This window comes from Rutilus rutilus, assembly GCF_951802725.1.
Source record: "Rutilus rutilus genome assembly, chromosome: 24".
Classification (NCBI taxonomy): Eukaryota; Metazoa; Chordata; class Actinopteri; order Cypriniformes; family Leuciscidae; genus Rutilus; species Rutilus rutilus.
The window spans coordinates 17,796,737-17,809,907 of NC_140228.1; the positions used below are offsets into that span (position 1 = coordinate 17,796,737).

The following is a 13,171-nucleotide window of genomic DNA, read 5'->3' on the forward strand; positions in this document are numbered from 1 at the left end:
TTTGTGTGGCAACATTCACTTGCATTGACGGTTTTTCAACTTTGAGGTATAATGTGTTACTTTGTTGTCTGAGTATACTGTAGAAAAGATCATGTTTTATTAAGATGAAAAAGTGTTTTGACATTTTTTTTGTAAAATAAATGTCAGAAATTAAATTGGATCCTTTATTGTATATTTACTGCACTTACCCTGTAACTACACAGAACAAGGGGGTAACAAGCGCCACTTTAATTTACAGCCCGCAGGAGTTACACTTACCCTGTAAATACACAGTTGAAATGGGTAACAAACACTATGTAACAATACGAAACAACACTATTTGCACTGTAATTACAGAGAAAGGTACTCTTATTAAAAAAACTAAACAAAAAAACTTTTAATTACACAGTATATTTGCCCTGACATTTAAGTGTCATTGCAATACAATGTGATAAGGTAAGTACTAAGTACTACATGGTACGTTTTAAATTAAAATCATAGCAAAAACTAATTTTTTTGGCTTAACGTTAAGTAGTTTAGTAAGAAAAGCCAATAAATAGCATTGCCAAAAAGTTTAATTTACAACCCACAGAAAATTACCCTGTAACTACATTGCACAAGAACATATTTTTCCAGAAATGTGATAAAAACTTTTATATACAACAGACGTACAATTTTTGCCTGGAATATATATACAGAATAGGCACCTGTTAGTTTTAAAATAATTTGCTTGTATATCTGGTTGTACACCTTTATTACCCAAAACTTAACATATTGTTCCCTTATACCTACACGGAGGTACACTATAATTACAGAAACATACACCGTAATTTCGGTTTACTTACGAAGTTCTTACGCAGTTGTTTGCGGGTCGTAATATAAAGTGTTACCACCTTTGTAAAAGATTTTTGTCAAATGCACTTATAGAGTAACGACGTGCCACTGCTACATGCTTACGATGTTAGCTAGCTTGCAACGTCTACAGGTCAGGCAGCCTCACATAAACATACTGAATAACACATTTTTAATCATGACTAAAGTCTAAAGTATAGTGAAAACTTACTCTCTCTGTTCTAACTTACCACATAGCTTACATCTGTATGATTTCTCCAGTAAGAGGATTTTCCTCTTCGTTTATTTTTAGCTAGCAGTCTTAAACCACAGAAGTAGCCTATGTTAACCAATTGTACAAGTAGGCCGTTATGCATTATTTTTTTTATCTTCTTTGACTATGAATTAACTATTATTAACTGACTGATTTAACTAATAGGACGTTAACAGTTAAAAAAACAAAGCCTTTCTAAAATAGGCCTATATAGCACATCTCTACTAGGAAGTATAATATCTTTAAAGAAATGCAACAACAGAACACCCCACCCCATGAAAATAGAGAGAAATGCAGTCACTCATTGTTTTTAATGATATACTTTTATTCATCAGAAAATATAAAGCTAAAAGAGGAATATATTTGTTCACATGAGAAGACATATAGCTTAGCATATATAAGCATAAAGAAATAAAACTGTCTTTTTTTGCTGTGAGATGAAATTTATTTATTGTTATTTTTTCACCTGAGCATAAATGTCCTCTGGCACAACACTGATGGCTTTTGGTTTTTTGCATATCATGTGGACCTGAGCATATACTACATCTGAACCTCTTTCATGGTTGTCTTCTTCGGTTTGGTCTTTTTCTCTATTGTGGTCAGTCTGAGTCATGAACTCACACACACTATAATCATCCGAGATCTTGTTGTCCTGGGTGGTTACGCTGTGGACATCATCATAAGTGGAATTCCTGTCAATAGTTTCATCCTGTGCCTAAAAATTAAAACAAAAACATTTGGTGTAAATATACCAGCATTTCAAACATGACAACTCTAGGAATAGTTAATGGATATGACTATGTTAATGTATTTGGTTTTAACTGACTAGAACTGCTAAGCACACTGCTGCTGCTGTAGAGTATGAACTTGCTACTGCTAATAGATACATAGACATGCTATATATGAATAAAAAAAGTTACCGTTTACTGCACTTTGTTATTCTTCTTGCTATTTATGAATTAGAAGTCTTGTACATTCACAGGAAATAGCTTACTTCCACCTTGCAAAATAAGGTGTATACCAGACAATTTAAATGTTGAGCAAGCTATCAAGCTCAAGGCCAATCAGTTTGTGCTACTGTAGTAAATTATGTGTTTGCTAGAAATTGCATGTAAATGAGCTATCAGCCTGCACCATCTAGAGTTTCATGACTGAACTATGCGATTTAATTTGAAAATAAATTGAATATAGTTCTATTATGTGTATTAGAAAAATATTATTAAGAGAGGCATACAGAATGTGCAGGACCAGAATTGAGAGCATCTGCTTTATAGCAATGACAATGATCTATTAAAAATGGTTTTGTGGTTGTTTGTGCTGTGGTGTGAACTGACTGGTGTTTGAGGAAGTTCACAAACCTGATGCAAGGAATCTTTGTCTCCAACAATGTCTCCCCTGTGTATCTTTATCCTGGTCCTGTGAGAGGAAATTAATAAACTGAAAACAGTGTAAGTGACTTGATAAATTTAATAAATGAATACATTTAAATGTAAATATTATTTACATAATTAACAAACATCACTAAGAACAGCTTCTTAATGATGAGCTACAATCATTTATTTCTGTAGATTTACCACAACCTCCTGAACTTAAACCCACTGATCTGAAAGCAGTGATGGAGAACACAACAGTCAGTCTGAGCTGCTCTGCTGAAGCCCCCTGCCCCAAACAACCTCCTACAATATCCTGGTCCAACATCCCTGAATCTGCCCACATTACAACACAGTTACAGGAGAAACCTGATAAAACCCAGTCAGTGTTTTCACACATGACCTTCAAAGCTTCATACATGGATTCCAGAAAGAACATCTCCTGCAATGTTACATATCCAAGAAAAACATCTAAAGACTCAACTGTGGAGACCACCGTGATGCTACAAGTCCTGTGTAAGAGATTTGACTGCTTACTTCCTTTAACATAGCCCTGTGCGTGCTTAAATGCACAAAGTGCTGCTTAAACAGAAGTGCTTTAATAGCTGATCTGATCACTGTATGTAGTCAAACACTAGCAACTCTCATAACAGTGAATGAGGCTTAAACTAACAAGCACAATGCTGAGTACATCTTAAAACTGGCTCTTTCAAAATGACATCAGCGATGATTAAGTAACTGAAAGTATTACTTAATTTACCTTGCACAAAACCCAAGAGCAGAGAGCGTGAGAACTGCCACGATTCCTCCCACACAACCAGCAATCAGAGGCATAAAGTGTCCATCTTGTCCTATAGGATGTGAAACACTTGTAATTCCACCAGAATGTTGTATTTCAGTATAATCTTCATTGCCTTAAATTTGTAAATGACCTTGTTCTTTACATGTAGACTGTGTTAACTCACCTTCAACTGTGAGCTGGATCTCTGATGATGACTGTTTTCCAAGTTTATTCTGTGCAGTGCAGGAATACCATCCTGCATTATTTTGAGTTCCAGTGAAGGTAATCTGCTTTCCCTGAGCTATTGGCATCTCCTGTCCACGTTTGTACCAGGTGTAGTTCATTTCTCTTGATGGACTGGCTTTGCTTTTGCAGGTCAAAGTTACATTAGTGTTAACAGAGACTGAAGCAGATGGATCGACGGTGATGCGAGTTTTTTTTGGAGAAACTTTGACAGAAACACAAGCACATAAATAGGAAAAGCAGTAAAACACCTGTGCATTAGACATTTCTAGGAAGCTAAACACCAAATACTGTTTAAGCAGCACTTTGTGCGTTTAAGTACACACAGGGCTATGTTAAAGGAAGTAAGCAGTCTAATCACTTACACTGGACTTGTAGCATCACGGTGGTCTCCACAGTTGAGTCTTTAGATGTTTTTCTTGGATATGTAACATTGCAGGAGATGTTCTTTCTGTGATCCATGTATGAAGCTTTGAAGGTCATGTGTGAAAACACTGACTGGGTTTTATCAGGTTTCTCCTGTAACTGTGTTGTAATGTGGGCAGATTCAGGGATGTTGGACCAGGATATTGTAGGAGGTTGTTTGGGACAGGGGGCTTCAGCAGAGCAGCTCAGACTGACTGTTGTGTTCTCCATCACTGCTTTCAGATCAGTGGGTTTAAGGATGAGAGGTTGTGGTGAATCTACAGAAATAAATGATTTTAGCTCATCATTAAGAAGCTGTTCTTAGTGATGTTTGTTAATTATGTAAATAATATTTACATTTAAATGTATTCATTTATTAAATTTATCAAGTGACTTACAAGTGAAGGAAATAACCTGTATGTTAAAGACAACAGAGATGACGTTTACCTTTGACAGTGATCCTCACAGTCTTTACTGAATTATCTATATCGGGGTTAAACGTTGCTCTGAACACATTTGGCTCCATTTCCAGTCTGAAGTAGTAAAGATCTGAATGATTCATCATGATGTTATAGAAGACAGTTGTGCAGTTCCTCTCACTGAGATTTCCAGTCATCTGTATGTCACTAAATCCTCTTATGATGTTTTTGCTGCTATTAAAAGCTATGAAACTGTCTTGATGACCAAACTGTGATTTCTTTTTTAGCCAGATCCCATTCATATATTTTGTCTGGTTACGTTTGTCCTCAAAATTGGGGATGGTGAATGTACAAGGAATCTGCACACAAGAGCCTGTCAGAGCTGTTACTGTCTGAGGCATCACTGCAGAGTAGATATCACCATCAGCTGAAACATAAAAACACATTAGTGCATTATAATTTAAACCTTAGAGAGGTAAAATATTTATATTTTCTTAAAATAAAGGTTTTAAAGATTTTTTTCATTCTTTTCTTGCTTACAACAAAATAGTACAGTACACTGATATAGGAAAGTCAAGCTCCAAAAAGGACAACACAGCACCATAAAAGTAATTATGACATATGACTTGTGCCATGTATTTAAAGTCTTCTCATATGCTTTAACGGTCTTTGCTCGATACATTTTCTTGTCCTCTGCCAATCACATGCCTGCATTTTTATCTCTTGTGTATCATATCAGTTGTGGTTCTGCTGAATGTGATTGTTTAAAATAAAAAATAAATTTGAGTGTAATATGGACCAACCTGAGTGAGTGTGTAGAAACACAGAGCTGATGATGATAATGATGAAGGACATGATCTGGAACACATACATCACTGGAGCTCTGACACAAACAGGAAATAACCTAAATATACTTGTGTGCCAAAAAAAAAAAACTCAACAATTTTTTTTCTCTGTCCACAACTGTAACCAATGAATTGTACCTTCAGCTTGAGTGTTATTACTGTTTAACTAAAGAGATTTAAAGAAAGTTAACAGTCACTACAGAGTCTCCCATGGTTAATATCTTAATAACGTTCAGTTATAAGTCACTTGTAGTTATTAGAGATGAACTAATCATTTTAGTTCAGGGGCAGTCAAGGACTAGTGGTTAGGGAGTTGGACTGGTAACCCAAAGGTTGCTGGTTCGATTCCAGAACCGGTGGGAAATGACTGAGGTGCCCATGAGCAAGGCACCTAACCCCTAATCGCTCCCCGGGCGCCACACAAAGGCTGCCCGCTGCTCTGGGTGTGTGTATCCACGTTTGCAGTGTGTGTGTGTTAACTACTCACTACTCTGCTCCTAATGTGTGTGCATTAACTTGGATGGGTTAAATGCAGAGGTCAAATTCCAAGTATGGGTTACCATACTTGGCCGTCACGTGTCACTTTCACTTTCACTTTCACTTTCATTTACAAAACATGAATAAATGTTCATAAATGATTAATAAGTGACATGCTAAAATGTTTTGATTGTTTTGTTAATTCAGTTATAAGTCATTTATAAATTATAAGTTAATGATGAGCTACAATCATTTACAAAATGACTACGTTCATAAATTATTTATAAGTGTTATGTTATTGATTTACAAATGTGTTGTAAATCATCTTAAAAGATTTTAAATGATTACGTAAATCAGACAGGTCATTAGTAGATGGTTATTAAGTTATTAGTTGATAGATTATTAATCACTTATATGTCAACATTGTTTTAGTATCCTTATCTGGTAACACTTTATAATAACTGCACGCTATTAATCATTAGTTAAGCATTACTAAACAGTTAATTCATCATTTATAAAGCATTAATAGACATTAATAAGTAGTTTATAAATACAGCTATAAATGCTTTATTCTTAATTTATAAGCATATCTATAATGTGTTTAATAATTGTATTTTCATACTTTATTAATGATCAATTTATCATTTCTAAATGAAGTATACCATTATTTACAAAGCAGTTATTTAGGAGTTGTCATTGGTTCATAAGATCACTTAGAAAGTGTAAGTAAATGATTAATAAACTGTTTAAATACATATTATTATTCAGACATATAGTAATAGTTACTAGTGTGTTAATAAATGGTTTATTAACATGTATTTCTACTGTAATTCATGATTAATTCAGGTAGTTATAAAGCATTTAGTAGTGGTCAGTTAACTATTTTTGTGAGCTCATCTAAAGTGAGGTCTAGTTATGCCTTGTAAAGCATGTATAAAGGAGATTTAAAGGCTGTTAAATATTTTTATGTTCTGTATCACTGTGTTGTGTTTGTTTCCTTTATCTCTTTAGAAGATCAGTGAGCCTTTAAATCTCCTTTATAAATGCTTTACAAAGCATAACTAGTCCTCACTTTAGATGAGCTCACAAACATAGTGAACTTACCACTAAATGCTTTATAAATACCTGCATTTGTTACATTTACTTACACTTTCTAAGTGATCTTACTAATCAATGACAACACTGTTTGTAAATAATGCTATACTTCATTTAGAAATGATAAATTGATCATTAATAAAGAATAAAAATACAGTTATTAAACACATTATAGATATGTTTATGAATTGATTAGTATATCATTTATTGATGTATTGTGAAGTTGTAAGCTGGTCTGTGTTCAAAAGCACAAACATGCAGGTATGCCAAAGCAATATTTTAAAAAAGAGTAATTTATTTGTTTTGAAGTGGATAAACATTTATAAATGACGCGAGTTATGTTAAATCCTTTCACTCATCAGCACACACTTGTGTTCTGTGTGGAGTGTGTGGATCTAGTGATAACATGAACCTCAGAACCGATTCTCACATCATGTGCACAGTCAACATGTACACTGCAGTACACACTACAAAGTGTTCAACCCCTGTTATAGATGATGTGTGAACGTATTAATAAATCATTTACAAAGCTTTCTGCCTACCCTAATCTAAAGTGTACATTATTCATCACTTGTAAATGTGTTACAGATCATTTGTAGATCTTTCTGATCTGTTTCAAATGATCTGTATATCTATACAAGTCATTTACAGCACTTTCTGCATCCCCTAATCTAAAGTGTAAACTATTCATCACACGGAAACGTGTTATAGCCATTTTTTGTAAATAATTCGCTCATCATTAACTAATCATTTATAAATGACTTATAACTGAATTGACAAAACATTCATAAAATGTTACCACTCATTAATGAGTTATGAATGCATATTCATGTTTTGTAAGTGATTAGTTCATTAACTTATTTATAAATGACAAGACATTCATAAAATGTTAGCATATCACTTATTAATCAGTTATGAATGTATAATCATGTTTTGTAATTTATATGTTAATCATTAACTAATAACTTATTAGTGACTTATAACTGAACGTTATTAGGGGCCAAGCACAGAATGTGTGTAGGCTCCTATTGAAATCATTGGCGTTCTTCTTTCTTCCGCTCGGGGAGTCTATGGCAGCCCATAGAACCGCTTGTGGGAAAGTTATAAAATGTGGCACACTTTTAGAGGACAGTCTGAACCTGTCACCATAGCAAATTACCAAATCAATTCCTCTAGCGTATGTGTCATTGTCTCTTCACTCTGACCAGATCACGTCAATTTCATAACTGCACCACTTATTGGTCAAAAGTAACAAACCATTAAATCATATTATTAGTGACTGTTTTTTCACCCATTTTGACTAAGATCATCTTAAAAATGTCTTTAATTGCTCATTGTTGCATTTGGTCTGACACTCTCAGCCATGTTGGCATGTCTTATCGTCTTCTTGCGCTTTGCCCCGATAATCGCTGCTTGCAGCTATATTTATAAAGTGTTACCCTATATCAAATAAATAAGTGTTGTCATGAACTCAATGTTTACAACATGTTTCTTATGATTTATACTTTTAAAAATCCACAAGAGACAAGCCTTACCTCAGAGCAGTGCAGTCAAAGAAAAGCAGAAGTTCTTGAAAATGTCTTCCGTTATGCGAGATCTCTTAAACACTTATTGACGTGACGTACTCTTGACGATCTCCCAGCAGCACTACAGGACGAGATATTACCAATCAGCCTTTGTTCATTCTGTGCTTATGTTTGTCAGTCGTTCAAAGTGGATGGAAACCATAACACAAAAATATGCAGATAAACTCAAATACAGTAATAATGTTTTTAAGGTCATATCAAACAAGGAAAGGCAATGCATGAATGTTTGTTTGATAGTATTGATACATTTTAGCATTTGCACACTCATTCATTGCTAATTGTGTACTCTCGTGTACTTTTTGCTAACTTTTTTTTTCAATGCTCATCAATTAAACTAACTATAACTATACTAACTAACTAACCATGACACATCTACTGAATGCAGGGGAGCTTATGTGCTCAATGTGACTGGTGCAAAAGTCTGCAACACTTAAACCCACAAATTCACACCATTTTTAGACTGAATGCTGGCTTATGAGACATGGATGTTGTGTAAAACTCATTTTAAAAAAAAGAATTGAAACCCAAAGTTTAGTTAGTGTGTAATGTTGCTGTTTGAGCATAAACAACATCTGCAAAGTTACAACGCTCAAAGTTCAAAACAGAGGAAGATATTTGCTTTTAAAGAAAATGTTTTTTTTTTAAGGACTACAACAAACGGCTGGTAAGGACTACACAAGATTACTTCTGGGATAGTGACATCACTAACCCTAAATTTACATAAACCCCGCCCTCGGGAACATGCAGTCCATGTTGAGAAGAGGAAGAGTTTTTGCAGTAGAGCACATTTGAGAGTCTGCTCAAGCTGTCGCATCCGTCTTTTCACATGCAGTGTCGCTCTATAGGCATCTTACAACAGTTCCCACACAAGCGATTTATAGATTATCATGACAAGATATGCTAATCAAATACTTGAAGATAGTTAACTCCACATCAGCAACATAAAATCATCAACTAATGTCCTGTTGCATTCTACATGTTGTCACTTCTTCTTGAGTCTCTCCATTATTGTCCGAACAGTTTCTGACATTTTAGTGCTTGTCTGCATGAGGTAATCGGAGCTGCTAACACTCACAAGCTCTTGAAGCTCCGCCCTCTGTGCCAGGAGCAACAGCTCATTTGCATTTAAAGGGACACACACAAAACGACACGTTTTTGCTCACCCTCAAAAAGGAAAATTTTTAACATGCTGTAAAGAATAATCTGTGGGGGATTTTGAGCTAAACTTCACATACACAGCCACATCAGAGATTTATTTTACATCTTGTGAAAAGGGACATATACCACCCCTTTAAAGCTGCTGTATGTTGTTTGTATGTACTGTACTAAAGTATAAAAATAACATCATGTGTTTGCAATTATTTAGGAAACGTGATAAGTTCACATACTTGTTTCTCTGAAAAACAATGCTACAGCCAGTTATATTACTTTGAAATGTGCGTTCCTTGTAGGTTTTTGTTTTGGTCTGTGTGATCCTGCCCTACTGCCAATTTACCCAATAGTATCTCGACACCCCGGGTTGCTATTTGGCAGAAAACACAGCGTATTGCAGCCACGGAAGCCAGCAAACGAACTGGGTCCGAGATCACAGATTCTACTCGACTTAAAAAGCTTCGGCATCCATCTAAAAATCTCTATGAACGGGAGCATATAAAAACACGGACCAATTAACTCATCAACTTAAAAGTGTGTAAGTCTCCTTGTCTTCCATTGACAATTGTGCTCGCTCCTGCACTGTAAAAAAGTTACCTGGTTGCCTTAAAATTTTGAGTTCATTGAAACTAAAAATGTGAGTTTTTACAACAAGTGATTTTGTTGTTTCAACTATTATTTTGTTATTTGAATCAAAGATTATTTTTTAACTTAACATTGTTTTGTTGTCATAACTTAAGATTAAATATTGTATCAACTTACTCAAGCAATCAAAGGGATTAAGTTAACTTACAAATTTAAGTTCACTCAACTTAATTTAATATTATATAAACAAACTATTTTAAGCTCACTCAACTTAATCTTAACTACATATAGTTTGTTGTAACAATTAACTAAGAAGTTTACACGGTTGCCTTAAAATTATGAGTTAAGTCAACTTCAACACAACTTAACATGACAAAAGCTTTTTTGTTAAAACAAATTCTGGAATAACAGAGCACACATAAACCATACCTTTAACATTTATTATAACATTCACAAAAATATTAATTCATTGAATTGTCTGACAAGTATATCTTAGTATAAATGAGAAGAATTAACTGCTACTTGGGAAAAAAAAAAGAAAAAAAAACGAAACACATTAAAGCAACAGGATACAAGCTGCTGCTATAAATGTCAAGCATGAGAATAAACAAATGTCAGTGTGATGACATTAACATCAGCTTGAATTAAGTGCAATAGAATTAAAAACAAAAACCCATTTAATGAACATGACACATAAAAATCATTTGCTCAAACCAATATTTTGTCTGTTCAATAAAACAAAGCAAGTATGGAGTATGCGAGTATGTACAACCTCATAAAGTGAATGAAATGAGAAAACTGTTGACAAGCAAACCACAAAATATCAGGCCACAATTCATAACAAATCTCAACGAATATTAAAAAGCATTTCTCAAACAGCATTAAAAGGGTTAGTTCACCCAAAAATGAAATTTGTCATTACTCAACCTCATGTCTTTCCAAACCTGTAAGACATTAATTCGTCTTTGGAACACAAATTAAGATATTTTTAATGAAATCTGAGAGCTTTTTGTCCATCCATTGACAGCCTATGCAACTACCACTTTCAAGCCCCAGAAATGTAATAAAGACATCATAGAAGTAATCCATGTGACTCCAGTGGATTAACCTCAAGTTTATGAAGCGATGAGAGTGCTTAGTGCAAAAATAAAAATATTTACAAAATGTTAATCTATCAATCTCCAAGGCACATTCACGTTTACGTCATGGGGCCCATGAGCTTCAGTGCCCAGGGGCCCCTGGGGGTACTAATCCAGCCTTGCTCATAGCCAATCGTTTCAATTATACCAGATGACGTATGTAGAGCGACAGATATTCAACGAAGACGACGACGATGGGTCAGAGATTTATGTGTACACCAGAGCAGTAGCGGCGCCAGGATTTTTATTGTAGGTGGGCCTCCAGAAAACTGGATGGGCCAGTTAAAATAAGCCCCTGACCCCAAACAGCAGGAAAACGATACAAAATTATTTAACTGTTTCTTATAAATTCAGAATGACAAAAGAACTGTATCGACATGAAATAACAGCAGCATTGAACCTGACACAGCTGCTAAACACAAACAGCAGGAAAACGATACAAAATTATTTCTCCTGTAGCTTATTTCTTCAGAATAATTAAATGAATAACATATAACCATATAAACAACAGCATAACAATCCGAGATAACTGATAAATAATCACACATGCACAATCACACAATTCATTTCAAACTTGCTTGTGGGACTTGGGGCTTGTTACAGCAGGAGACGGCGGGGTTTCGTGCTGAACACAGCAAGAATGTCTTGATATTCCAGTGAATCAGTCAATTCCCTTTCAAATGAAAGCAGGGACAAAGAGTTCAGTCTGTCTGTCAACATTGTTGCCCTGGTGCCTGTTTTTATCCGATTGACAGATGAAAAGAGTCTCTCCACAGTACATGTCGTCATGGGCAATGTGAGGAGGGCGCGCAGGAGACTGTTCATGTTGGGGAAAATATCATGGGGGCATGCGTCGAGCACTTCTACGAGTGTTTCTTTTTTCTCGTTTGTGATCTTGTTGGCCTTTGCCTTTCTTTTAAGCTGCTGCACAAACACAGTGTGCTCCTCTTCCGCCACGGGAATGGAAAAGTGCGCGCAGGCGGACCGGATGAGAGCCTTGTCACCAAAGGTGTCTGACCGTGGCAAGCAGGCAGCAGCGGCTCTCATTAAGCCGTATGTGTCGGGCTTGAAACGAGTGTTCAGCTCCATCATCTGCTTGTCCAGTATGTCATTCCATAATTTCTGTAGGTCCGAGTTTTGCTGTACAGGTGATGATTTACCCAGAGTAGAATCAATGTGCGTATTGGCTAACCTGGCCGGCAACTTCCTCTTGCGTGATCCACTGATATCCCAGCGCACAATGTCATATTTATTCATCAGCTCATCTGTCAGTGTCATTACTTTATCAAATGCATCATTCTCATTCCTGAATTGTGTGTAGCTGTCCTTGAGCCCTTCAATCAGATCAATACAATCTGTAACTGATAGTGTGGAAGATTGCAAGCCCTTAGTGGCATAGTCGCTGACTTCAAATAACTGGTTGAATGTGACAAGCAGAAACAAAAACTTTTTCGTTTGCATTTGGTGCAGTAGGGAGTCAGCTTCAATTTTTGTTTGGCCAGAACTTTCTGAGAATGTGGCGAGGGTCTCCAAAATAGGTCCCAGGAGCGTCAACACTTTACTGACTGCATTTGACCATGAGCTCCACCTCACATCACAGGATCTCTCCAGCTCCAGTGTTTTTTGCCCTGGTCGCATCTGCTTTTGAATTTCCAGAAATTTGGCATGTCTGTGCGCCCCAGTCATAAAGTTATGCAAGCTGTTTATAATATCGAAAAACGTTGAAATGCCAGGAGACACTTTAGTTGCTGTGCACAGGACAAGGTTAAGTCTATGTGAGTTACAATGCACATATAAAGCGTGGGGAAACGTCTTCTTCAGTATCACATGTACCCCTCCTCTGTTCCCCGACATGACTGATGCGCCGTCAAACCCAAATCCGACGCACAGCCCCGGGTCCAGCTGCAATGGCTCCAGCACTTCCAAAATCTTAGCTGATATAGCATCTGCCGTCATGTTGTCCGTTTCCACAAATCCCACAGCCCGTTCT

At 35.9% G+C, this 13,171-nt stretch overlaps 1 protein-coding gene across 3 annotated transcripts in view; it reads right to left on the reverse strand.

Annotated features, from left to right (window-relative positions):
- Positions 1 to 1,410: 1,410 nt before the first annotated feature.
- Positions 1,411 to 13,171, reverse strand: part of LOC311284414 (B-cell receptor CD22-like) — a 74,253-nt gene continuing 62,492 nt past the window's right edge. Inside the window, exons 2-9 of one of the 3 annotated variants that reach the window (XM_084399443.1) lie at positions 8,255 to 8,366; positions 5,106 to 5,185; positions 4,331 to 4,729; positions 3,844 to 4,161; positions 3,420 to 3,683; positions 3,215 to 3,305; positions 2,443 to 2,500; positions 1,411 to 1,799 (exon numbers count right to left, since the gene is read on the reverse strand). In XM_084399443.1, the coding sequence (XP_084255569.1) occupies positions 1,539 to 1,799; positions 2,443 to 2,500; positions 3,215 to 3,305; positions 3,420 to 3,683; positions 3,844 to 4,161; positions 4,331 to 4,729; positions 5,106 to 5,175 (1,461 nt within the window). In that variant the 5' untranslated portion in view covers positions 5,176 to 5,185; positions 8,255 to 8,366 and the 3' untranslated portion in view covers positions 1,411 to 1,538. Of the gene's footprint in view, positions 1,800 to 2,442; positions 2,501 to 3,214; positions 3,306 to 3,419; positions 3,684 to 3,843; positions 4,162 to 4,330; positions 4,730 to 5,105; positions 5,216 to 8,254; positions 8,367 to 13,171 lie in introns of all 3 variants that reach the window. The other 2 variants (XM_084399442.1, XM_084399444.1) reach the window with 2 other exon arrangements.